Source organism: Bos indicus x Bos taurus, chromosome 4 (genome assembly GCF_003369695.1).
Source record: "Bos indicus x Bos taurus breed Angus x Brahman F1 hybrid chromosome 4, Bos_hybrid_MaternalHap_v2.0, whole genome shotgun sequence".
Lineage (NCBI taxonomy): Eukaryota > Metazoa > Chordata > Mammalia > Artiodactyla > Bovidae > Bos > Bos indicus x Bos taurus.
In genome coordinates this window covers 66,164,997-66,186,357 of record NC_040079.1, presented here as the reverse complement: position 1 = coordinate 66,186,357, position 21,361 = coordinate 66,164,997, and the positions used below count along the sequence as shown (strand labels likewise).

At 37.6% G+C, this 21,361-nt stretch overlaps 1 protein-coding gene across 3 annotated transcripts in view; it reads right to left on the bottom strand.

The window, feature by feature from the left end:
* Positions 1-21,361, bottom strand: part of MDFIC (MyoD family inhibitor domain containing) — a 98,369-nt gene that overhangs the window by 64,285 nt on the left and 12,723 nt on the right. For all 3 annotated transcript variants that reach the window (XM_027539579.1, XM_027539582.1, XM_027539581.1), the window contains exon 3: positions 12,283-12,405. In XM_027539579.1, coding sequence (XP_027395380.1) covers positions 12,283-12,405 — 123 coding nt within the window. The remainder of the gene's footprint in view (positions 1-12,282; positions 12,406-21,361) is intronic.

Sequence of the window (21,361 nt, the reverse complement as noted above, 5' to 3'; positions counted from 1 at the left end):
CTGGAATGCAAAAGCCTATAAACAAAGATACTCAGAGCATCTTAGGGACTAAAAGAAAGCCAGTCATAAATACAGAGGCAGGGAGAGAGTGACAGGAGGAAGAGGAATTTCAAACTAGAAACATGTCCTGTCAAATTTTACAGAAAAAAAAAAAAGGACTGAGAATAGACCACTGGACTAAGAAAAGTGACCTATAAGAAGACTAATTTAGCTGTCTTTGACTGTTCCATGACAGATTAAGGTAGGCTAAGGTATTAGTTATATAGAATTGGTTTTGAGCACCAGGAGCTGATACTTAAATAGAACCTACAACGTCTCAGTGATGAAGGAATTAGGATATAATCGGATTCCTTATAAAACAGTGTCATAAAAAGGCAAGGATAGAACACAAGTGGAAGTCAACCAGCAACTGTATATCTAGTAGTAGCAGAGATGTATCAGTTGACATTAGAGACCACATATTTATACCACGGGCTTCCCTGGTGGTTCAGACGGTAAAGAATCTGCCTGCAATGCAGGTGACCACAGGTTCGATCCCTGGGTCGGGAAGATTTCTTGGAGAAGAGAATAGCAATCCACTCCAGTATTCCTGCCTGGATAATTCCATGGACAGAGGAGTCTGGTGTCTATAGTCCACAGGAGCACAAAGAGTTGGACATGACTGAGCAGCTAACACTTTCACTTTCTTTCATTTAGACAGAGCTCCTCTTCCTGCTACACAACATTTCTGGTCTATGATCCATAGCCCTTGGAACATGAAGTGAGAAGACGGATGGTATGGTCAGCTATCTAAGTTTCAGTGTAAGTTTGGCAGATACAGTATAAGTTCATAGAATTTAGGGGATAGTAAAAGATCATTTGCAACTCCAAGATGGCCATGAAAAAATGGCAGGTGAAGTGAAGGAGGAGATGAGAGACTATGGGGGAAAAGTAAATAGTTAGCAGGTTAGGCATAATTGAGGTAAAATGTAGGAAGAAATGAGAAAGTTAATTTCTGATTTCAAAATCTTAGAATAGAGTAGATCTCATCGGTGGCAAGGTCCAAGGTGTGTCCATATTTGTAAGATAGCTAGAGTGAAACAGTTCAAATGGGCAAGAAATGATGTGATTTCAAAGAAATTAAAAGAAGCTCTACATCAGTCAACTTAGGGAAGCCTGACTTAGAGGACAAATAAGATAACAGTTAAGCAAGCTCCAGGAGTTGGTGATGGACAAGGAAGCCATATGTGCTGTGGTCCACGGGGTCACAAAGAGTTGGACATGACTGAGCTGAACTGAACTAAGCATAGATTATGCTAGAAGCTAGAGCTGAAGGCATGAATAGTCACAACAATATTATACCCAACACACGTTTACACAAGGACCAATGTACCACCAACACCCCTCAACCACCTTTCCAGGCATCAGATGGCAACTAGACTCAAATTTAAAGTTGAAATGATGAAAAGATTCTGTAGCCTGAAATTAGCTGTTCACCCTTCCTTGAATTAGTTTGTCTGAGTCCAAACAAATTTCAATTTCATGACAAAAGTATTATTCAATCCTCTATTAAAAAAAAAAAGACTCATATCCATACTTATATTATACATATATATAGTCTTTGAAATTTGATAAATTTAAAGGAATCTTTTGTTTAAAAAATTAAAAGGCAAGTTGTGCATATCTAAATAAACACCGAATGGCTTTTGATCTTTTTCAAAAAGCCAGACCTCAAGTCAACCCCTTTGAATTGGTTCAAGTAAAAAATATTGAAGACTTAAATATGTAAGAATATGGGTTTAATTTTACATTCCCAGTACTAAGTTTTCTTATTCAGAGCAAATTGGGTAAGACTACTAAAAATTTACTGCGTATGGGGGAAGTGCAATGAGAAAAGTCTAACTCAGAGGACGCGTAGGACAATGGTAATTACACCCAGATCACACTATCGTTAGGCATGCTGTTGTCACTGACGCAACCTACATTATCATTCTACTTTGTGATTATAACAGCACCTTGGTAATGTTGAAAGAATACAGAGACGATAACCTGCAAAGAAGGCCTCTAAATATATGACACATGAATGAATCCTTCTCATAGAGACAAGCAATGTATGGGCAGCATCCAAAGATGAGACATACGGTCTTATTATCATCACATCAGCATGAATCAATTATTTGTGACATTTGAGACTGTGGGAATCTTTTTCCTTAAATCTCCCAATCTTGAGAACTTTCTCAAGAACCATGGAAAATGTATTTAATTAAATAACATGCCAAAGCAGAACAAATTTCTCCACCCATTCTCTTCTCTGGTTCACTTAATACAATTTCACCCTCTAATGCCAGCATCTGGGCGTTTTAAACAGAGATTTCCCTGACTTCTGTGTCTCCTGCTACAGAACCCAGGGACTTAGGAGGAATCCAGTTTCCAGTAGAGAACCGTGGAGTTCAGATTTACTACTGAGTCCTAAAGGACTCTTTAAAGAATCACGGGACAAGTCACAGTATTGACTCCCAGCTGTGCTATGGTGAAGAGCAATGGGGCTCCTGAAAGGAGTGGAGGGGAATTCCATCAATCTGCTACAGCCCCTCATTCTCAGCACTGAGCCTTGGTAAAGCTGAAGTCAGCTTTACCAAGAGCTGGATAAGAGCTGGGAACCACTGCCTCCCTTCTTTCTGGCAGCTGTTTTTATAGCTATATGAGCTACTCATGCAGGGGACTAACAACTTATCAATGGAGGTGACGAGTCCTAAAAAACTCCTTCATTCTTGAATTTCAGAAACTTACTAAAAAATTACAAAATGGGTACAAGGTAATATTTTTTGCATACCAGAACTAAATCCTTGCTCTCTCAATGCTTCATTGGCCTAGCCTCATGGGCATGTGACCCATGCAAGAGCATTGAGCAACAAGTTTAAAAGCACCCGTGCACTTGGTTTAATGCTCTGCGGTTGCCATTGCGAAATTCATAACAAGTCTTCCACAAGGGGCCCTGCAGTCTCATCTTACACGGTTCTCCACCTTCAAAATGACATAGCTGGTCCTGTCTTCTTCAGACCCTAAAGAAAGCTGAATCTCCTGGCTTACCTGTGACCTGAGCATTTCCTACAGGTAACTGGGATCTAATGTAGCTTTGGGAAATCAGCCCCTTAACCTCATCATTTTTGCTACACAGGAGAATTTTCTTTTTAAAATATTATTGCTTTTAATACAATTAAATAATTCACCTCATGGGGAAAAAATGCAATGCAGAAGAAAGTATACACAATATTAAATAGAGTCTTCTTCACCAGTATATCCTCACTCAATTTCACATTACCAGAGATAAGTATTGTGAGGACACATCTTCCATTAAGAAAAATAAATAAATACACACATATATTAATTTGACACACACACACTGATCAATTTTATCTTTTTTTTAAATTATAATTCTGTATGTCTACTAGATAGAGAAATCCTTTGAAGTGAAGTGAAAGTGTTAGTCACTCAGTCATGTCTGATTCTTGGCAATCCCATGAACTGTAGATCACCAAGCACCTCTGTCCATGTGATTTTTAAGGCAATAATGATGAATTGAGTAGCCATTCCCTTCTCCAGGGGAGCTTCTGACCCAGGGATCAAACCTGGTTTCCTGCATTGCAGGTAGATTCTTTACCATCTGAGCCACCACTTTTCACTAGATGGAGAAGATTCTTTAGAATCTACCAATAAAGATAACCAGCAACTTCAAATCATGTTTATTATTTTTCACTCATTTCAGAGTCCTCAGCTGCATTCATTCAGAACAGGTGACTGATGGTAGCACAAAGGAACAAAGAGCCAGAGATAACCAAGTGACTGCCTTATCCCAAGCCACTAGGCTATTGTGAGAAATTCAAGAGATTAAGAAGCAAGAAAAACACAGATAAAGCCCTAACTCTGCCATGTTGATTGGTAGAAACATGGATTTCTGTTTTCTCACTTGCCAAATATGGCAATTTTTATGAAGCTTCCAAATCCTCTTCCCAATTGAAGTCTTAGATTTAGGAAAAGCTATTTCCACCACCCATCCTCAGGTTCACACTCAGTCCTTTGTCCTCACCTGGGATTGTTTCACTGCAGAAATCTTTAAGTTCCTATTTCCCATTCTCATCCGTCTTCTGTTTCCACCTATCCCATTCACTTACTGCATCTATACTTACTTTGTTTCTTAAAAAAAAAAAAAAAGAAATCTTCAGGGATTCATTAGTCTCATTGGTTTTTCTTTTTTATTTGGAAGATCCTTCCAGTCTTTACTTCTTTCCCTACCCATTTGATATTCACGACCCATCACCTGAAGCCCTTGTTGGACAATGTCCTTAAACCCTTTGCCCCACTGTCGTTTCATCACCACTATCATTTGCCCAAACTAAAACCTTGGTCTCCCTTCCAGCTCCTGCCAGTCCCTTACCCAAGATATCTTACTGACTGAAGCTGAATCCACTTACTTCCTGCAACCCCACCTGCCACTCTACCCCAGTCCAAGCTACCTTCTTTTCTCAGTTGGATTAATAACAATAGTCTCAGTTGTTCTCTTAATGCCTTCAGCCCTTACCATTTTAATCTACTGAAAAGCAATCATCCTAAAATATAAACTAAAATATAAATTTAAGCCATTTCTACCTTCCATACCCTCCATCTTCCCTTAACCTTTGTTAACAGATTCTTTCCCTCCATCTCGTCACTCCTCATTAACAATTTACATCCCAGCTTACACAAAACTTCTCCAGCTCTCCTCAAACTGGCCACGTTCTTTCTTATCTCTAGACCTGTAGGTGCACTATTCTTTAGGCTTCGAACACTCTGGCTCCACTCCTGCCCCTGCTCTGCCTGAGTTGGCCAACTCCTTCAGGTGTCATCTCAGACATCACTTCCTCTGGAAAGCACCCTCGGACCCTCCTCTACCTGAGCATGTTTCACAAATGTGAACACAAAGCCACCTGCAGTTACTTATCATAGCATTCAAAACACACACTATCATTTCAAGATGAACTGTATGTCTCTCCCACCAGACTAAATTCTGAATGCGGAGACCACTCCCATATCATTCATCACTGTATCCAACACAACAGTTTCGGCAAACTATTAGCACCCCATCATAATGTAACCAATTTTTTATTCAGTTTCAAAGTTACAGTTTGATTCCTAATCCTGAAAATTCATTATAGTAACACATTGTACAAGTATTAATCTCCGCATAAATTCACAGAGTGTTCAGACCCAGGAAGTTTGAGGTTTGAGAACTAAAATTATCTAGACCACAGTGTTTATGGTCTTGATCACTGAAGGTTATTTATTTCTTCAGTGGTTAGCATTTTCATGGTGGTCTCTAAACTAGTTCCCAAGCCTCAGCTCCTCCCTCTAGTTCAATGAACTCCCAAGTGGAAAAAGAGTAAGTCTGGTTTCCTCACTGAGCCCTCATCTACCACTTGTACTTCAATACCATCTCATCTCACCTCAAAAAGATCAAAAGATTTTAGGAATATCTGAAAATCTTAATCTTTAACAAGACAGCTGCTGCTGCTGCTAAGTCGCTTCAGTCGTGTCCGACTCTGTGCGACCCCATAGACGGCAGCCCACCAGGCTCCCCCATCCCTGGGATTCTCCAGGCAAGAACACTGGGATGGGTTGCCATGTCCTTCTCCAGTGCATGAAAGTGAAAAGTGAAAGTGAAGTCGCTCAGTCGTGCTCGACTCATAGCGACCCCATGGACTGCAGCCCTCCAGGCTCCTCCGTCCATGGGATTTTCCAGGCAAGAGTACTGGAGTGGGGTGCCATGTCATTGCCTTCTCTGTTAACAAAAGAGCAGTAGGATGTAAAATGGAAACTGAATGAATCGTGGTATTTGATAAAGGTGAAAAGTGAAAAATGAAGTAATACATTAAATAACATAAATAGGAATCTAAGAATAATTTAAAAATATATTTTATAGATACAAAACAAAAACTAACTGAGAAGGGCAGAGAGAAATATGAGAAGAAACAAGAAAGGAGAGACAGGAGGAGGTGGAGAGTTAACGAGAAAGCAAGCAAAGGAAAAACGAAGGAAGGAAGGGAACTGAAGCAGTCTCAGACTTTTTCTTATAAATAGGCAAGAAAAATAAGGAATAGGGGGAAAGGCTCTAACCAAAGTGTCATCCCTAACCACCTCCACAGACAATACACATTATCCAGAACGCTGCCACAGTTCACTTAGAATGCTTCAAAAGAGCCTTATCAATGAATAGCAGTCAAACTTAGGACTTGACAGCTTTACATCATTAGAGCATCTGTGGAACTTGAAAGTTAATTAAATGAACCAGGTGTAGCTTGGGAGTTAGAAGGCTGTGTGTGTGTGCTCAGTCATTCCCGACTCTGCCACTCCATAGACTGTAGCCCGCTATGCTCCTCTGTCCATGGAATTCTCCAGGCAAGAATACTGGAGTGGGTTGCCATTTCTTTCTCCAGGGGAGCTTCCATACCCAGGGATAGAACCCTTGTCTCCTGCGTCTCTAGCAACGGCAGGCAGATTCTTTACCACTGAGCCACCTGGGAAGCTTACCTAAGAAGGGGGTTAGAAGGATTAAAAGGAAAAAGGCAATGATTTACAATGTTCATCATAGGACCTTAAACCTGAAATAATAGAAGCAAGATGGGTAAAGAATCTCTTCCCTCCTCTCATTAATTCAATACACTTAAGTAATCAAACATTTATTAAGCATAAACCATGTAGCAGCAACTGTGCTGGTCTCAGTCATGGCTATAAGTATTAATGGTCTCAGAAAAACCTGGTCTCTGTACCCAGTATGTCTGGACACATAACCCATCACAGAGAGTGGAGAAAAAAGCCTTATAACTGATACTTGGGCCCAAGAACAATCATAATAAAAACTGATAAATTCACTTGAGTGCTTACCCACTTAGCTCTGTGCTAATCAACATGTAATATGCATTTTCTTATATAACCTTTAAAATGGTACAATGAGGTATATAGAATCAGTACCTACATTCTAAAAATGAGAAATACAATCTCAGAGAGTTTAGGGAACTTTCTCTATGCCATTATTAATGATGCATCCAGGGTCTGGATTCTGGCATTCAGCTTCTATTGCTCTCTAGGACCCTGAACCTAAGGTACTTAAAACAAAACATGGACAATGGTTCTCCCTAGCTTTTAGGGCAGAACCCAGATGAGCATGGAGTAATGCACCTCTAGGAAAAAGTGTGTCAGGGAACTTGAGCTCCATTCTAGAACAGTCTAAAATGGCTGTCATCGACCAATATGGGGAGCCATCAGAAATGGCTTATGGTTATCCACCCAACCCTGAGACCAAACCATGAATTGGTTTTGGAATAACTGATGGTTATAGATTCCTCTCTATAGCAACAATTAAAGCATCTGAACTGTAGCTACATAACCATTTGGTCAACATATTAAAAAGGATAATTTTTCTGAGCAACAAATAGGAGTAAACGCTGAGCACGGTGGAAGTCACCATGACGTGCTCCCAAATATGGACTCCCACGTGAAGAAACATGAAGTATTAAGGCAAGAGTCTCCAATTAACTATGAAACGTAACAGGAGAGCCATATTTCCCAGTCCTATTGGGTGGTACTTATGCGAGGTGGGAGGAGAGCTTGTTTATGCCTCTTCTGTATAAAATGAATTCTAAAGAAAACCAAATAATACTGTGATGTGCGTTCAAACATGAGTGCCACTGAGAAGATTTAAATCCAAACCTCTCAGTTTTCTTTCCTTACATTTAAAGTTAAAAATGCTCTAAGTATAAACAGTACACCTGAATAGTCTCTGCTTTTCAGTATTTTACATAGAGGAAGCATTCTCTAGTGTAATGAAATGGTATTCATTAATGGGTGATCAGCAATAAGTTAGCAAAGGCTGGTAAAAGAAATGAGAGTCCCTAACAGCAAAGCCTCTGGATGTTGTGAGGAAACTCAGCGGATGCCAAGAGGAGGATTTCAAGTAGAAGGATGTAGGAGCTCAGTAAAGAGGAGGCGATTGTGAATTAGAGAGAGAGGCTTGTGTTTTACGACCAATTAAGTGCTTACTATTATGAGAACTAAAACCTCTTCAAAATGAATAAATGGGTTAAATAGAATGGGGATTACCATTTAAGTAGAGCATTCTAACTTTGCTTCAGATCATGGGAATTCTACAAGATCACAAAGGAGAGAATTAGCTGAGCAAAATAGTTTCATTTAATGGGAAATTTATTTCGGAAGGGAAGCTAAGGAAAATTTCTGGAGTGAAGTAATGACATTTAGAATTAGGAGACGTTTATGTAAAAAGTGATGTCCAACGATAAAGTTAAGTAATAAGAATTTTCAGAAAGACCTAGAAAAATCTGAGACACCTGAGGCACTTTAGAAAGAAGAAAAATGTAAGCTCTCCATAGGAAATAATTAGAATAGTAGAATTTGACCTAAATTAAAGGAAAATTTACTCATGCCTATGAGTATAGGCACAGTAACACACACACACACGCACACACACTCACAGATATACTCCTTCCTACCTTAGAAATCCCCCCAAAGACCGAGATCAAAATGTTACTTCTATTCCTTTTCTAGTCTAATTAAAACATGAAATGTTGCCTATTGCCTGTTATCAGTTTATGCATATTATGGATTAAATAGAAAAATTAGTATTAATTGAGGATGTCACTTCACTGCAACATTTATTCCACCAAATTAGAGGACCAGTGATTATTAAAATAAGGCATAGCTCCAAATTATATACTGTCCCACATATGCTACTCTGAGGGGAAAAGCCAGTGTTAGCCATAGAAAGAGACTCTTACAAATTCTAAAATGGAAGCCCCATTCCAGAAATTAAATACCAGAATATTTTTCTCAGAATACAAATGGCTTTTAAATTGTAAAAAGAATAAAAAAATTATTAAAAAACAAAACTCTCCCAAACTTCCTCACAAAACCTTCTTATGTTTTTAATTCTTTACTTATTTGATTTAGATTTTTTTTTTTATAACAAACTTCAGTGGTTGGAAATATCTTTTTAATTTAAATTTCATAAGAAACAGAGCTACAATGCACATTCCCTGACCAGATTGTGTGTGGCCTATTTATTCGAAATGTTTGATTCCATATGGATTTCTGCTCTTTATTTATAACTTCAAGAAAGGATTCTAATAAGTTAGCAACTCAAGGACAACTGACTTGAAATCCAGGCCTTGAGAGCACAGTCCCTCAGGTCTGCCACCTGTGATGTTTTCTAGAAGGACCAGGGAAGGCACACATAGCTGGAAATCTGTGTAGAACTTGTAGCCAGTGGGAGCCACAAGTGGGTGGTCCACTGAGGTCAGGGTTAAAGTTCACAGAATAATTTGGAAATTATTCTCAGCTTGGATCTCGTTTATGAGGCCTGAGAATACACCCTTTAATTAGAATACAATTTCCAAAGCAGCCACTCCCTTGACTTTCCAGAGCCCAGTTATTCTCAGAAAAGTAAAAACAGCCTCGTCACACTGACAGCTAACAGTCCCCTATAAATTATGCCTTAAATGTCCAACAAAAAAGGCAGCAGGCATCCGGGACAACAGAGATGTTAGCTGCCAGCCCTCACTCACCACTCTCAAGAAGAGAGAGAGAAGTTGTATTCAACAGCAGAGTCACTCCCCTTTGCTTCTTGCTTATGCAGCTGAACTGTCCCATGGAAGCTTGGAAAAAGAGTGGGTTGCACATTTGAAAATGTTCCCACACCCCAGCCGGCCTTATTTTTCTGATGATCCCTCCATCCAGCTAACCTCGCACTACAGTGGGAAACTAAAATCAATTCCATGAGAGCCAGCTGTCCGCCTCTTCCACGGTGCTCAGGGAGCCGCACAGGACTCCTGGCACAGGAGCCAGCCCAGGCCTGACTCACGCAGATGTTCCCCTCCTCCCCATGCAGCTCTGAGCCACAGCCTTCTTTCCAGGGCTATTGTTATTACAAAAGATGCACTAGGCCCCAAAAATGCTCTAGATGCTGAAGTAAGAGGAAAACACACATCTCTCTAACTGCAGGGTTAAGAGAGACAGACGCTAAATGACGCAGAGATGGCCAAGGACTCAATGGGGAAAGCCAAAGATGGAAAGTCAGGCTAGCTTAGCAGACGTTAGTGTCTGGGAGTTGGAACAGCAAAAGCTATCAGATTATCAAACTTGCAGATGCTATCCAGGCTTGAGTTGGTTTTAAAGATGACATAAAGTGTTCCATTTTGGAAAATCCACATATCAAATTTTTCTGTAGACCCAACAGAGTAGCCTTTGTCTAGAGAAGTGTGACTGGGAAAATAACAAACATGTAGTTTCTGAAATCTGTCATCAGAATTCATAATCCAAAGTCACCCACAAATATGTGGAAATTCTCGGCAACTTATGTTTTGAGTAAGAGCAGCATTACTGTCTTTGGCCATTATCTTCTGATATCCATTCATCTGTCAATTTTCCCAGCCACTCTCTCAAAGGAGGTAATAAATCTCTCTCTCTGGATTCTTTCAGTGTATGTTAGTATGTGTACCTAGACAGTTGTTCCCAAATACTCCAGTACCCCATGACACAGGCTGCATCATTATCTCAATTAAAAAAACTATTTCATGCACTTTACAATATTTATCACTGTCCATAATCAATACAGACAAGAGAGAGGAGTCTGTTTTAAATCCATTCACTTTAATGATGTGAGTACTGCGGCTAAAATGAGTTTCATCAAATAGCACTAAAACATGACTTTTTTTTAACACAACATGACTCTCCATATCCTTATGCAACGGTGGTTATATTTTAGTTTTTATCCTATGAGTTCTTATTCATGTTTTTCCAAGTGTGGGCCTTGGGAAGGGAAACTGGTGAAATAAATCAATTAATGAAACACACATACTTAAAATTCTATGAATACAGGGGGAAAAAAACAAGCAAACAATCATGCCTCCCAAAAGGTAAAGTTAAAATTGTCTGTAAGACCCTGTCTCACGCTCTCTTGTTGCTGAAAAATCACAGATAAAATATGCTAGTATCTCACAAACCCTTAAGTTTCACAATAGCAGTGTCAACATTTAGAAAGAAGATGACCAATATATGTTTTGGAGATAAATATTTACTTGCAATAATTTTTTTTGATTCTTTGGAAAAGCTGAATAAATCTTGCTCCTAATTTCTGAGTTTCACTTCCTTTCTATTCCCTTCCCCAGTAGAAAAGTGTAAAAAACCAAATAGTTCTAAAATTAAACTAAAACACAGTCACTTTTAGAGCTTTTGCTTGAAAACTTTACGTCTCCTTCTACAGTGTTTTTATTGGTTTTTTTTCTTCTACAAAGTTGGCTTTTCCTTCTACCTGCTTTTTTCTATTTGGTTTCAATTATTCAAAGTAAATGTAATAAGTAACACAAAAAAGTTTCAGTATTATAGAGTTGTCTGAACTGAAGAATTAAATTAAAAACAACAAAAAAAAGTAAAGTAACATTTGATTCCCAGAATAAAATTTTCCTCTGTCTTCTCTGAAAATTTGAAAAGTGACATGGATAATTTGGTTACCATAAATGATAATTTCAGATGTAGTACTCCTAAGGCCATCCAGGCATGGCACAGCACAGTGGTGTTCTTTCTATGTGTACATTCACTACACAGAATCTTTAACTATGTGGCAAATTCATCTTGAATCCACCAGGGGGAATTTAGCGGCCAGAACAAGCACAACCTGCCATCAACATGGATTCTGAATAGCCCTTAAAAGATACTGGTGTTTCTGGACATTCCCAGAGTAAAACAAAACTAAACCAAAGCTTATTACATATTCTACAGAGCACTTTTAAGAAGAGGAAGAGAATAAAAAGAAGCTAAGTAGTGATAAAAGTGTTAACTGTGAAAAAACAGTTTGGAATCATTTGGCCAGAACAGGGACCACATGCGTTACCAAAATACTACTCACTGTCCTCTACCTCATCTCTATCTTTTTAGTTTCACTGTCTGTTTATACGTAGAATTGTCCAACTTCTGCTTAGTTGTTACTCAAGAAGGAATTAAGTTTTGTCTAAATCTCTCTGAGGATGGAGTTCAAAATTTTCAGCTCAATACTTCCTTTTTAAAGACAGGATGAAAGCCGGCAGACAGTATTATTTATACACTGCTTTTACTTCTATATTTTAAAAGACGCATGAAAAACACTTTCAGGTAAGTTGCTGATTTACAGATTTCTAGTAGAATTATATGAGATGATTAACTGAGAGCATATTATTATAGTTATGTCCCTGAATCACTCCAATTTTCTCCAAAAACACTTACTTCTGATGAGTTCATCATCCGAACAATTTCCCCAAATGGACTGGTCTTGCATCTCTCCATGTGTGAAGCAGCTATCGGTAGCTTGAGTTATCTCTCTCTCAGTATTTTCTTTATCACATTTTTCTAAAAAAAAAAAAAAAAAAAGTATTATCATTAAATGTTACATATTTTTCTGTTTTCATTTTTATAGATTTCCTTTTTCCCAAATGCTTCTATAAATCTGCCATAATTTAAAGAAATAGGCACAATACCTCTACTAACCATTGCCTACGTTATTGACTCAATAGAGATTTACTAGCATCTACTCTATGACTGCGCTGCAGAAGCTGCACTAGTGGTAGAGAACATGCCTGCCAATGCAGGAGACTCAAGAAACGCAGGTTTGGTCCCTGGGTCAGGAAGACCCTCTGGGGAGGGCATAGCAATCCACTCTTGCTTGGAGAATCCCTTGCACAGAGAAGCCTGATAGTCTACAGCCCATAGGGTTGAAGCATCTTAGCACACACACATGCACTTTATGACTAGCATTGAAGAAACATTTTACTGTAAAAACTGTCTGTTAAGATTACTGTAAACAGGTTATCAAAACATAGCAAATGATCTGCCATGATAGAAAAATGTGTAACAATTCTACCAAGGATGGAAGTGAGTCCACACATTAGAGGGCAAGGGTGGCAGGGAAAGCATCAAAGATGATGAGAGATTTATTTGTGAGTTTATGGGTTCTCCAGGGAGGAAGCCAATGAGTAAGGAAAAGTAATGTCTTATTGGGAACATAAGCAAAAAGCTGACTATAACACAAGGGTAAATGAATGTCATGAGAGGTCTAGAGCACTAAAGAGATTCAAAGTACGAAGATACTCATCAGAATTCAGAGCTCAAGAAAAGCATGATAGAAAATGGTGCATGTTGGATAATCTTTAAGATCAGCAGGAATTCTCAAAGTAGAGATGAGAGAAAAGCCATTCCAAGTGAAAGAATTGCAGGGCAAACTCCAAAAGCAGACACTTGGGCAAGAGTTCAAATTTTCTGCACTGTGAACTACTTAAAGAGGGATATTAGGAAATAAGAAAAGTCTGAACAGGGACATGCTATGGATATTTGCATGCCAAGGTGAAAAATCTGGACCTAATTTCAAAGTAAGATAAACAAGTGACAGTAGGCGCGGTAGCTTTATGAACTGTCTAATCAAAGCCACACATAGGGGAAATGAACAAACTTATACACACCAGAGGTTCTCAATCCTGCTGCTGCTGCTGCTGCTGCTAAGTCACTTCAGTCGTGTCCGACTCTGTGCGACCCCACAGACGGCAGCCCATCAGGCTCCCCCGTCTCTGGGCAAGAACACTGGAGTGGGTACTTTAACTCACTCAGGGGACTTCTTAAAAAATAGTTTCCTGGGCCTCATAACCTAAAATTCTACTTCAATTTGGGGGTGGGGGACCCAGGTGATTCAACTGTCCTTAAATCCTTAAGAAGCACTGGAGGATGGACGCATCTAACAGGGAGAACAGAGTAAGGGAAACTAAAAGGGAGACTGATGAGGGTTTTGTCACCTGGATAAGAAGATGGGAAAGGAGGTAACTGTGAGAAAATAATTAGAGGATTCACAGTCTATCAAAGAAGATGATAGCTGGAGATGACTGAGTTGTCTTAGAATAGATTTGACTGGGAAAACCTAGAGATCAGGAAAATAATTTATAAAATACATATTTGTATATGTATCTATGTATAACTGAATCACTCTGCTGTACAGCAGAAATTTGAAAAAGGAAATAGTAACCCACTCCAGTATTCTTGCCTAGAAAATTCCATGGACAGAGGAACATGGTGGGCTACAGTACACGGGATCACAAAGAGTCGGCCACGACTGAGCACGTTGGCACAGCAGAAATTAACACATTATAAATCAACTATACTTTAAATATATATTTTTTTAAATAAAAATATATATTTGTATATAGTAGATATTTGGGCACTGTATTATGCAGTTGAATATACAATCAATTACAAAACACATCCCAACCTTCATGGACTATAGCCCAACCAACAGTCTAGTGGATGAGTTTAGTTTTGAACATCTGCAAGTCACAAAGTTATAGCTGAAACAGTTATCTTCCTAAACTTGACTGCCCAAGTCATTCAAGTGAATAGGCTCACCAAAACTGTAAGTCTATGAAAAGAAGAGTATCAGGAGGGTTCTATACAATTAGAAAGGAATCAGAGAAGGAAGAAAAACTAGATGATGTCAAGCCATGGAAGCAAGGAAAGGAAAGAGATTCAAACAGAAGTTGTTAGTCAACTGTATTAACATTTCCAGTGGAAGGAAAAAAAAAAAAAAGTTCTGCACATGCAGAAATTTCTCCTGTACCATGGGGATTTCACAATTGAAAAGTTCTGCCATAAAATACATTTCAACACATGAAAATAGATGGATACTCAGGAATAAGTCCAGAGGCTAAGATTTCTGAATTTTAAAAAATTGGGTCTTCAATGCTAAGTATTTTTAGAAAGGAAAACCGTATTCAGATAAAAGTAAAATATAAATTAGAACCATACTAAACCAACATGTTCTAGATTTATGTAACATTTACTCAGCATTATCCTAGGAAAAACGTAACCTTCCTGAGATGTGTTAGTTTCAATTAAAATCTTGACTTTTTTAAACAACTTCTGAAATCTTTCCACTGCCACAGTCAACCCAAGGCCTTTCTGAGATGATCAATAGAAAAGATTTTTCTAGTAGCTCTACACAGGGACTCTCTCCTCAGCAGAGTCCTACTTTCTTGCTGCTACTGTTATGTAGCTGACTGCCGCCAGGTGTCATGCTAGTAGGCTTGATTCAATTAGTAACTCTAATTGAAGCTGAATGAAATTAATTATATAATTTTGAGCTGTTCAAGTTTAATTCCATTAAAATTAATTCATGAAACCAGGGCATTATGAAGCAATGCTGACTAAAAGAAAATAGGTATGAATAAAGCCTCTAGACACACTTGACTCACATTTGAATCATGTCCAATATTCAAGTGCTAAACACAGACCCTCTCAACTCTCCATTGACTAAATGAAAATGTTATGTGGCTCGTACACACACAATTTTAGTAGTGACCCACTGCTAAGAAGAAAACAATGCTCCTCCTGCTCTGAATATTTACTGAGACAATTAGCTTTTTTTTTTTTTTTTAAGTTTCCTTATCTGGGAAATTCTAGAATTAGATGATCTCTAGAGTCCTTCTCAAGTTGTAAAAGAAAAATTATCATTCTCTGTCTCATTACATTCAAGAAATGATAACTATGTAACTACTATTAAATCACAATCGTCAATCTACCCAGCATTGCCTCCTTTGAAAACTAAACGTCCTTAAGAGTTGTTCTCAGGCTTTTGCTATGATCCTTAACACTCAGAACCAGAGCAAGGCTCAGAAAAAACTCCAAATTTAAACTGACTCACCAATTCTTCACTCATAAACTTCTGTGACTACTTGACTAGTTTGTGTTTTTTTTAACATATCTATTTTTATTTTATTAACACATCTTTAACATTTAATGAAAATGGCAGCCTCATAAATGGTGTGCAGTTATATCTAATATTGAATAAATGCACTCAGAGAGAATGAGATTTAACTGATTACTGCAAAACGGGCACCATGATGTCCAGCCAATCTTATTACAACTTTCAATAGGTTTGGGTCAGCCACTACTCATTAAGAGGAGAAAATAGCAGTTTCTAATAATGGATTTCTGTTATCTGTTTACGTTGTCTATCACTTCTGAATTACAGCAGCAGAAGCCATGGTCCTGGTTTAACTGATTCCTTTCTAGCTTTATGAAGGTTTGTAGGTGCAATTCAACTGCTATTTGGGCCTGAAAGATATGACAGGACCACAAAGATCTCAAAGGCGATCAAATAATTTCAATGAAGCATAAAATCAATCTATCTTTCTACAGGTTTCTGTATATTCATCCTTTCCTCCTCAACTATATATATACAAGCACTCTTTCCCAACTTAGTAAATTTCTCTTAAAAGGGGATCTTCACGATGTCAATCATGCTGTTCTTCCAAGCCACTGGCTCTCTACTGTAGACCACATTTAACATAAAGATGCACAAGTCCCAACTTTAGGGTCCCAATTTGGGTGATACAGAGAAAGGAGGGTGTCACCATCATATACGGCCAGATTTGAAGAGGACTGTTTTAGGTAAGCTCTTTGGTACTATACAATTTAGAGAAAACTTAGGAAGCGTTAATTGCTCAGCTGTGTCCACCTCTTCATGACTCCATGAACTTAGCCTACCCAGGCTCTTCAGTCCATGGAATTCTCCAGGCAAGAATACTAGAGTGTGTTGCCAGAAGAGGGAATCCTTCTCCAGGGGAGCTTCCCAATTCAAGGATTGAACACAGGTCTCCTGAATTGCAGGCAGATTCTTTACCATCTGAGCCACCAGGGAAGCCCTTCTGTACTGTAAAATTTAGAGAAAATTTAGAAAAGCCCATCAAATACTGAGATATAGGCCTTGCTTCTCATCCCTTTGTCACAGTAGTCCAAGTTATCAGAAAATATAATTTTATCAAATCACTGATTAAAATAGAGGGATTTAGTTCTATCCCTATGTTAGGACAACACTAAAACCTAAATTACTACACATAACACTAAACAGTCCTACTAATAGATGAACATTAAGAAGTATGTGTTAGATGTTAATACAACAGTTGAAGACACTTTAAAAATATCACTAGAGCAAAGGACAGTCATATACCACTGGCATCTGCTGCCAAGAGGCTAGCTCCCACACATTCTCCTTTGCCCACACGAAGGAGGGAAACGCAGAAGAATCAGTGGATGAGGGGGAAAAGCTTGCTCCCTGATAATGAATCCTCTAGCTGGGGAGACCAAACACACACACAAAATAATCAAGCAACTACAAAACAGAAGGAAATGAAAACTGCCCTGGGTCCTAATTCTGGGTCAAAGACTGACCAGCTGTGTGTCTGGGGCTCGGCCTCATTCTCTTTATCCAGAAATGAGGGCATTGAGCTGGATGGCTGCAGAGATGGCTTTGTTGTCTGTAAAATTCTGTAAATCCGAGTCTGCACAAAGGCTAAACAATTGAGCCAAAACTTCATACACACACACACACTGTAGGGTGTTTAGAATGGAGAAGAGAAAAATCATAGAAAAATTCTGTAAAGCCCTGGGTTTGAATTAATTTTCAAAGAAAATGACAAGCATAAATTATACCTAACAGTCAAAGGAAAAAGGTAAGAATTCTAAAGGATCAATTTAAATATAATATGTCATACTCAGAAATGACTATCTGACAGGATCAATACTCTATTTTTTATTATTTTTCTAAAGAAAGGCGTGAATGGTGAGAAGCAATCTCTCTCCAATCTTGATTATTCTTGCTAAAGGATATGAGATTCAGGTAAATAGAATTTCCATTTGATTTAAAATTTTATAATATTTTGCCTAGTTGGCATTATCTAATTTTTAAAACTTGAGAGTTTTACTTATCTCAGACAGTTGGGGAATAAAATAACTTAATAGTGATTAACAAGAGAGAACAATCTAAATGTATAAAAGAGTACACTGGATAATAATACATGTAAAATATTATATATGCCATATTAACAACCATTCAGCTGATATGTAGTTGGTAAGTAAAGAAGAAGAAAATGCTTCCTTTTGTTGAAAGAATAAATTAATGAATTTTATACTTACAGTATTAGCAACTTTCAAAGGACATTAATATGTTTTATTTATTTCATCTTCAGAACCCATTAGCTAATTTCATATCTCTTCCAGGGTAGAAAGCCCATTGCAATACTCAGCCTTTCTCCAAAATTCCAAGGAATGGTACCTCATAAGGGATCATATTCTACTCTTTGTCAGTCTGATTCAGTAGTAAATTGTTCTTTAAGTATAAATATGCCATCAAGTGATCTTTAGCTACTTCTAGTTCTGCCCGTTGTAGATAGAAATAATAAACTCACGTCTATAAGACAATCATTCAAAGTATTCATGAGGGTTTTTTTTTTTTTTTTCATTAGTTTGTAGTCAAGCATATTTATTATCTGAACAGATACATGGTTTTAACAAATAAGAGTAAGAAAAGAATCTAATAATGTTGTAATCTGTTTCCAGGATGAAATGAGCTTGCCAAAGTTACCTAACGAACTTTTAAAACATGTACAATACTGTTCATGCCTCATCGTTTTCCAAGAAAGAGACAATATTGTCTAAAAGTCCAGACATTTGAATCTTTCTTGATAAACAGAATCTGCCTGCCAATGCAGGATATGCAGGAGACATGGGTTTGATTCCTGGGTCAGGAAGATTCCCTGGAGGAGGAAATGGCAACCCAATCCAATACTCTTGCCTGGAAAATCCCATGAACAGAGGAGCCTGGAGGACTATAGTCTGAGGTGCCACAAAGAGTCAGACTGGACTAAGCACGCATGCACAACTCAATGAATAAGAACAAATGATAAATAAAAAGACTCAGGCTCTCAGGGACAGAAATACTATCCTTACACTGTGCATTTTACTGGAAAAATGTTTAAGAGCACAGAATCTGAAATCAAGGGACCTGGATCCACCACTAACTACATGGATCCTGGGCAATTTCCGTAATCTTTGTCTTTAAAATGGTAGTAACACCAGTCCCTATATCAGAAGGTGGATGTGGAAAGAAATGGAACCATGCCTGGAAAGTAGAATGTCTGGTATATAGTAAGGGCTCATTCATACTTGCTACTAATACTATATTAAGTGTCATTACAATAAGCACCTTTTTAAAACCTTAGGGAGGTGTTGAGGACAGTATCTATCTACTCAGTAATCCCTATATAAAAACCAAGCTAGAAATCTGTTTACAGACTGAATATAAGGAAAACTATTTCTTCCTTTGAAAAGCTATATATATATTTTTCCTTATGGACAATGAAAATTATATTAGAGAAAATGCTTTCTTTTTGCCTCACATTTGCAGATAAAATTGAATCATTGGGTTTGACCCTGCAGTTATACCAATACATTTCAATTTTCCCTCAGGCTTGGATCTCCTAGTTTCCATTATTCTGTGTGTGTATATATATGCGTATTTTATATATTTATATATTTGAGATATATATATATATATATATATATATATGTATTTTAAAGTACTTTTACAGGTTACATTAAATATTCTCTTGAACTAGGCATAGTTCAAATGCACAAACCAATCATCAAATCTACTTATCTGTACTTAATATGTATATTTTGTGGAAGACTAGTATAAATGATGGTGCTTGGCAGATATCCTTATAAAACTGCATAAAACTTAATCAGTATACAATTTACTTATTTCTTAAAGCAAGCAGTATTAGTAGCTTTCTTTATGCATAAAATTTGGGGCTGCTGCATGCTGATCTACATCAATTAAATATTTTATTTTAACCTATGAGAGATCACTTATAATCTATATAATATGTATATTCTTACTGCCATGAAACCTATATTCACATCTCCTTTATCTGTAAACAATTTCATTTTTACTCTTCCATTCAAATACCAACATTATTTCAGATTATCTATGTGTATTCTGGATTATGAAATCTTAAATAATTTGAAACTAAAATGTTTGGGAAAAGTAAAAAAAATTTTTTTTTAATCTGGGTCTCTATTTCCCAGAGGCTAAGAAATGTGGAAATCTACAAATATTTTACAAATGTAACCTTTAAAAACCAAAGATAAGGCAGCTTTCAGGAAGACCTGAGGCTCTGGAATTTCACTTCCTCGCTGATCCAAATAAAGAAAAAAGAAAAAATAATCCCTTAAGCTTAATGACCTTTAAGAAACATTGCAAAACCCGCCTGCTTTGCCTGATGTTCTAAAACAGATTAAAATTTCATAGTCCAAAACATTTTAAGATTAAAACCAAAGCATTTTTAGCAGAAATGAGCATATTACAAAATTTCTTAGTTTTATATATATATACAAAACTTATCATATAATCAGACATACTATGTTTGTTGAATTAATTAAATGCTTAAATCAATTCAATCAACTAATTGTTATTGCCATTATTTTGAAAAATAGTAAGAATTCTGGGAAAAAGCTAAATTCATTCCTTCAAAGGGCTTCTTATGCAGTTAGAAGCTTATGATGTGTTTAGATTTGAAAGAATGAGAAAAATGACACTGACTCAACTAGTTTAGTTGGGGTGGGTAGAGAACAATAGGTTTTATACACAGCAAATCAGAGAACAATTTTAAAATTATATGAATACACAATTGAATACAAATATGCAAACAGATGGGTGCAAACTGCAGCAATAGTGCAAATTAATATCTCAACAATCAGGGCTCTAAATAAATGAGGGGTAAGAAGAATTAGGCACTTTCCATCAAAAAAAAAAAGTAGTGGGGAGGTTAGAAAAACGCAAGCTGACACAGGGAACCAGGGCACGAGACCTCAGTCATCTTACTCTCCTGCACCTTTTACATCAGAATCTAAAGTTCCTCAGCCTAAAAATGTATTTTCAGGATAACTGACCCCAGACCCCTGCATCTTCAAACACAAGTTCAATAATGTTCTTCCTGCCAGCAAATTCACTCATATTAAAGCCAAACATTCATAAGGCTCATAGAATTTTGAGTTACACGGGCTCATAAAGATCTCTTAACCCAACCTGATAACATAAATTCAGTTCAAAATATCAACATCCAGCATCCCAGAACGAAGGCAAGGAGAGCAGGCATGAATAATTCCAGAGACAGGGAAACCGCCTCAGAAAATAGCTTACTTCAAGTCAGGACTTCTTAAGGATTCAAAGACTTCCCCCAAATCGTCTAAAATTGACTTATAATTTTCACTGATTTATAGAATTTTGTTCTTTGCCATCAGTCTAATCCTTCCTCCATGTGACAGAGCCTCCACATTCAATTTACTTTTATAAGCATGATAATCTTTTTCAGTTCAGTTCAGTCACTCAGTTGTGTCCGACTTTTTGTGATCCCATGACTGCAGCACACCAGGCCTCCCTGTCCATCACCAACTCCTGGAGTTTACTCAAACTCATGTCCATTGA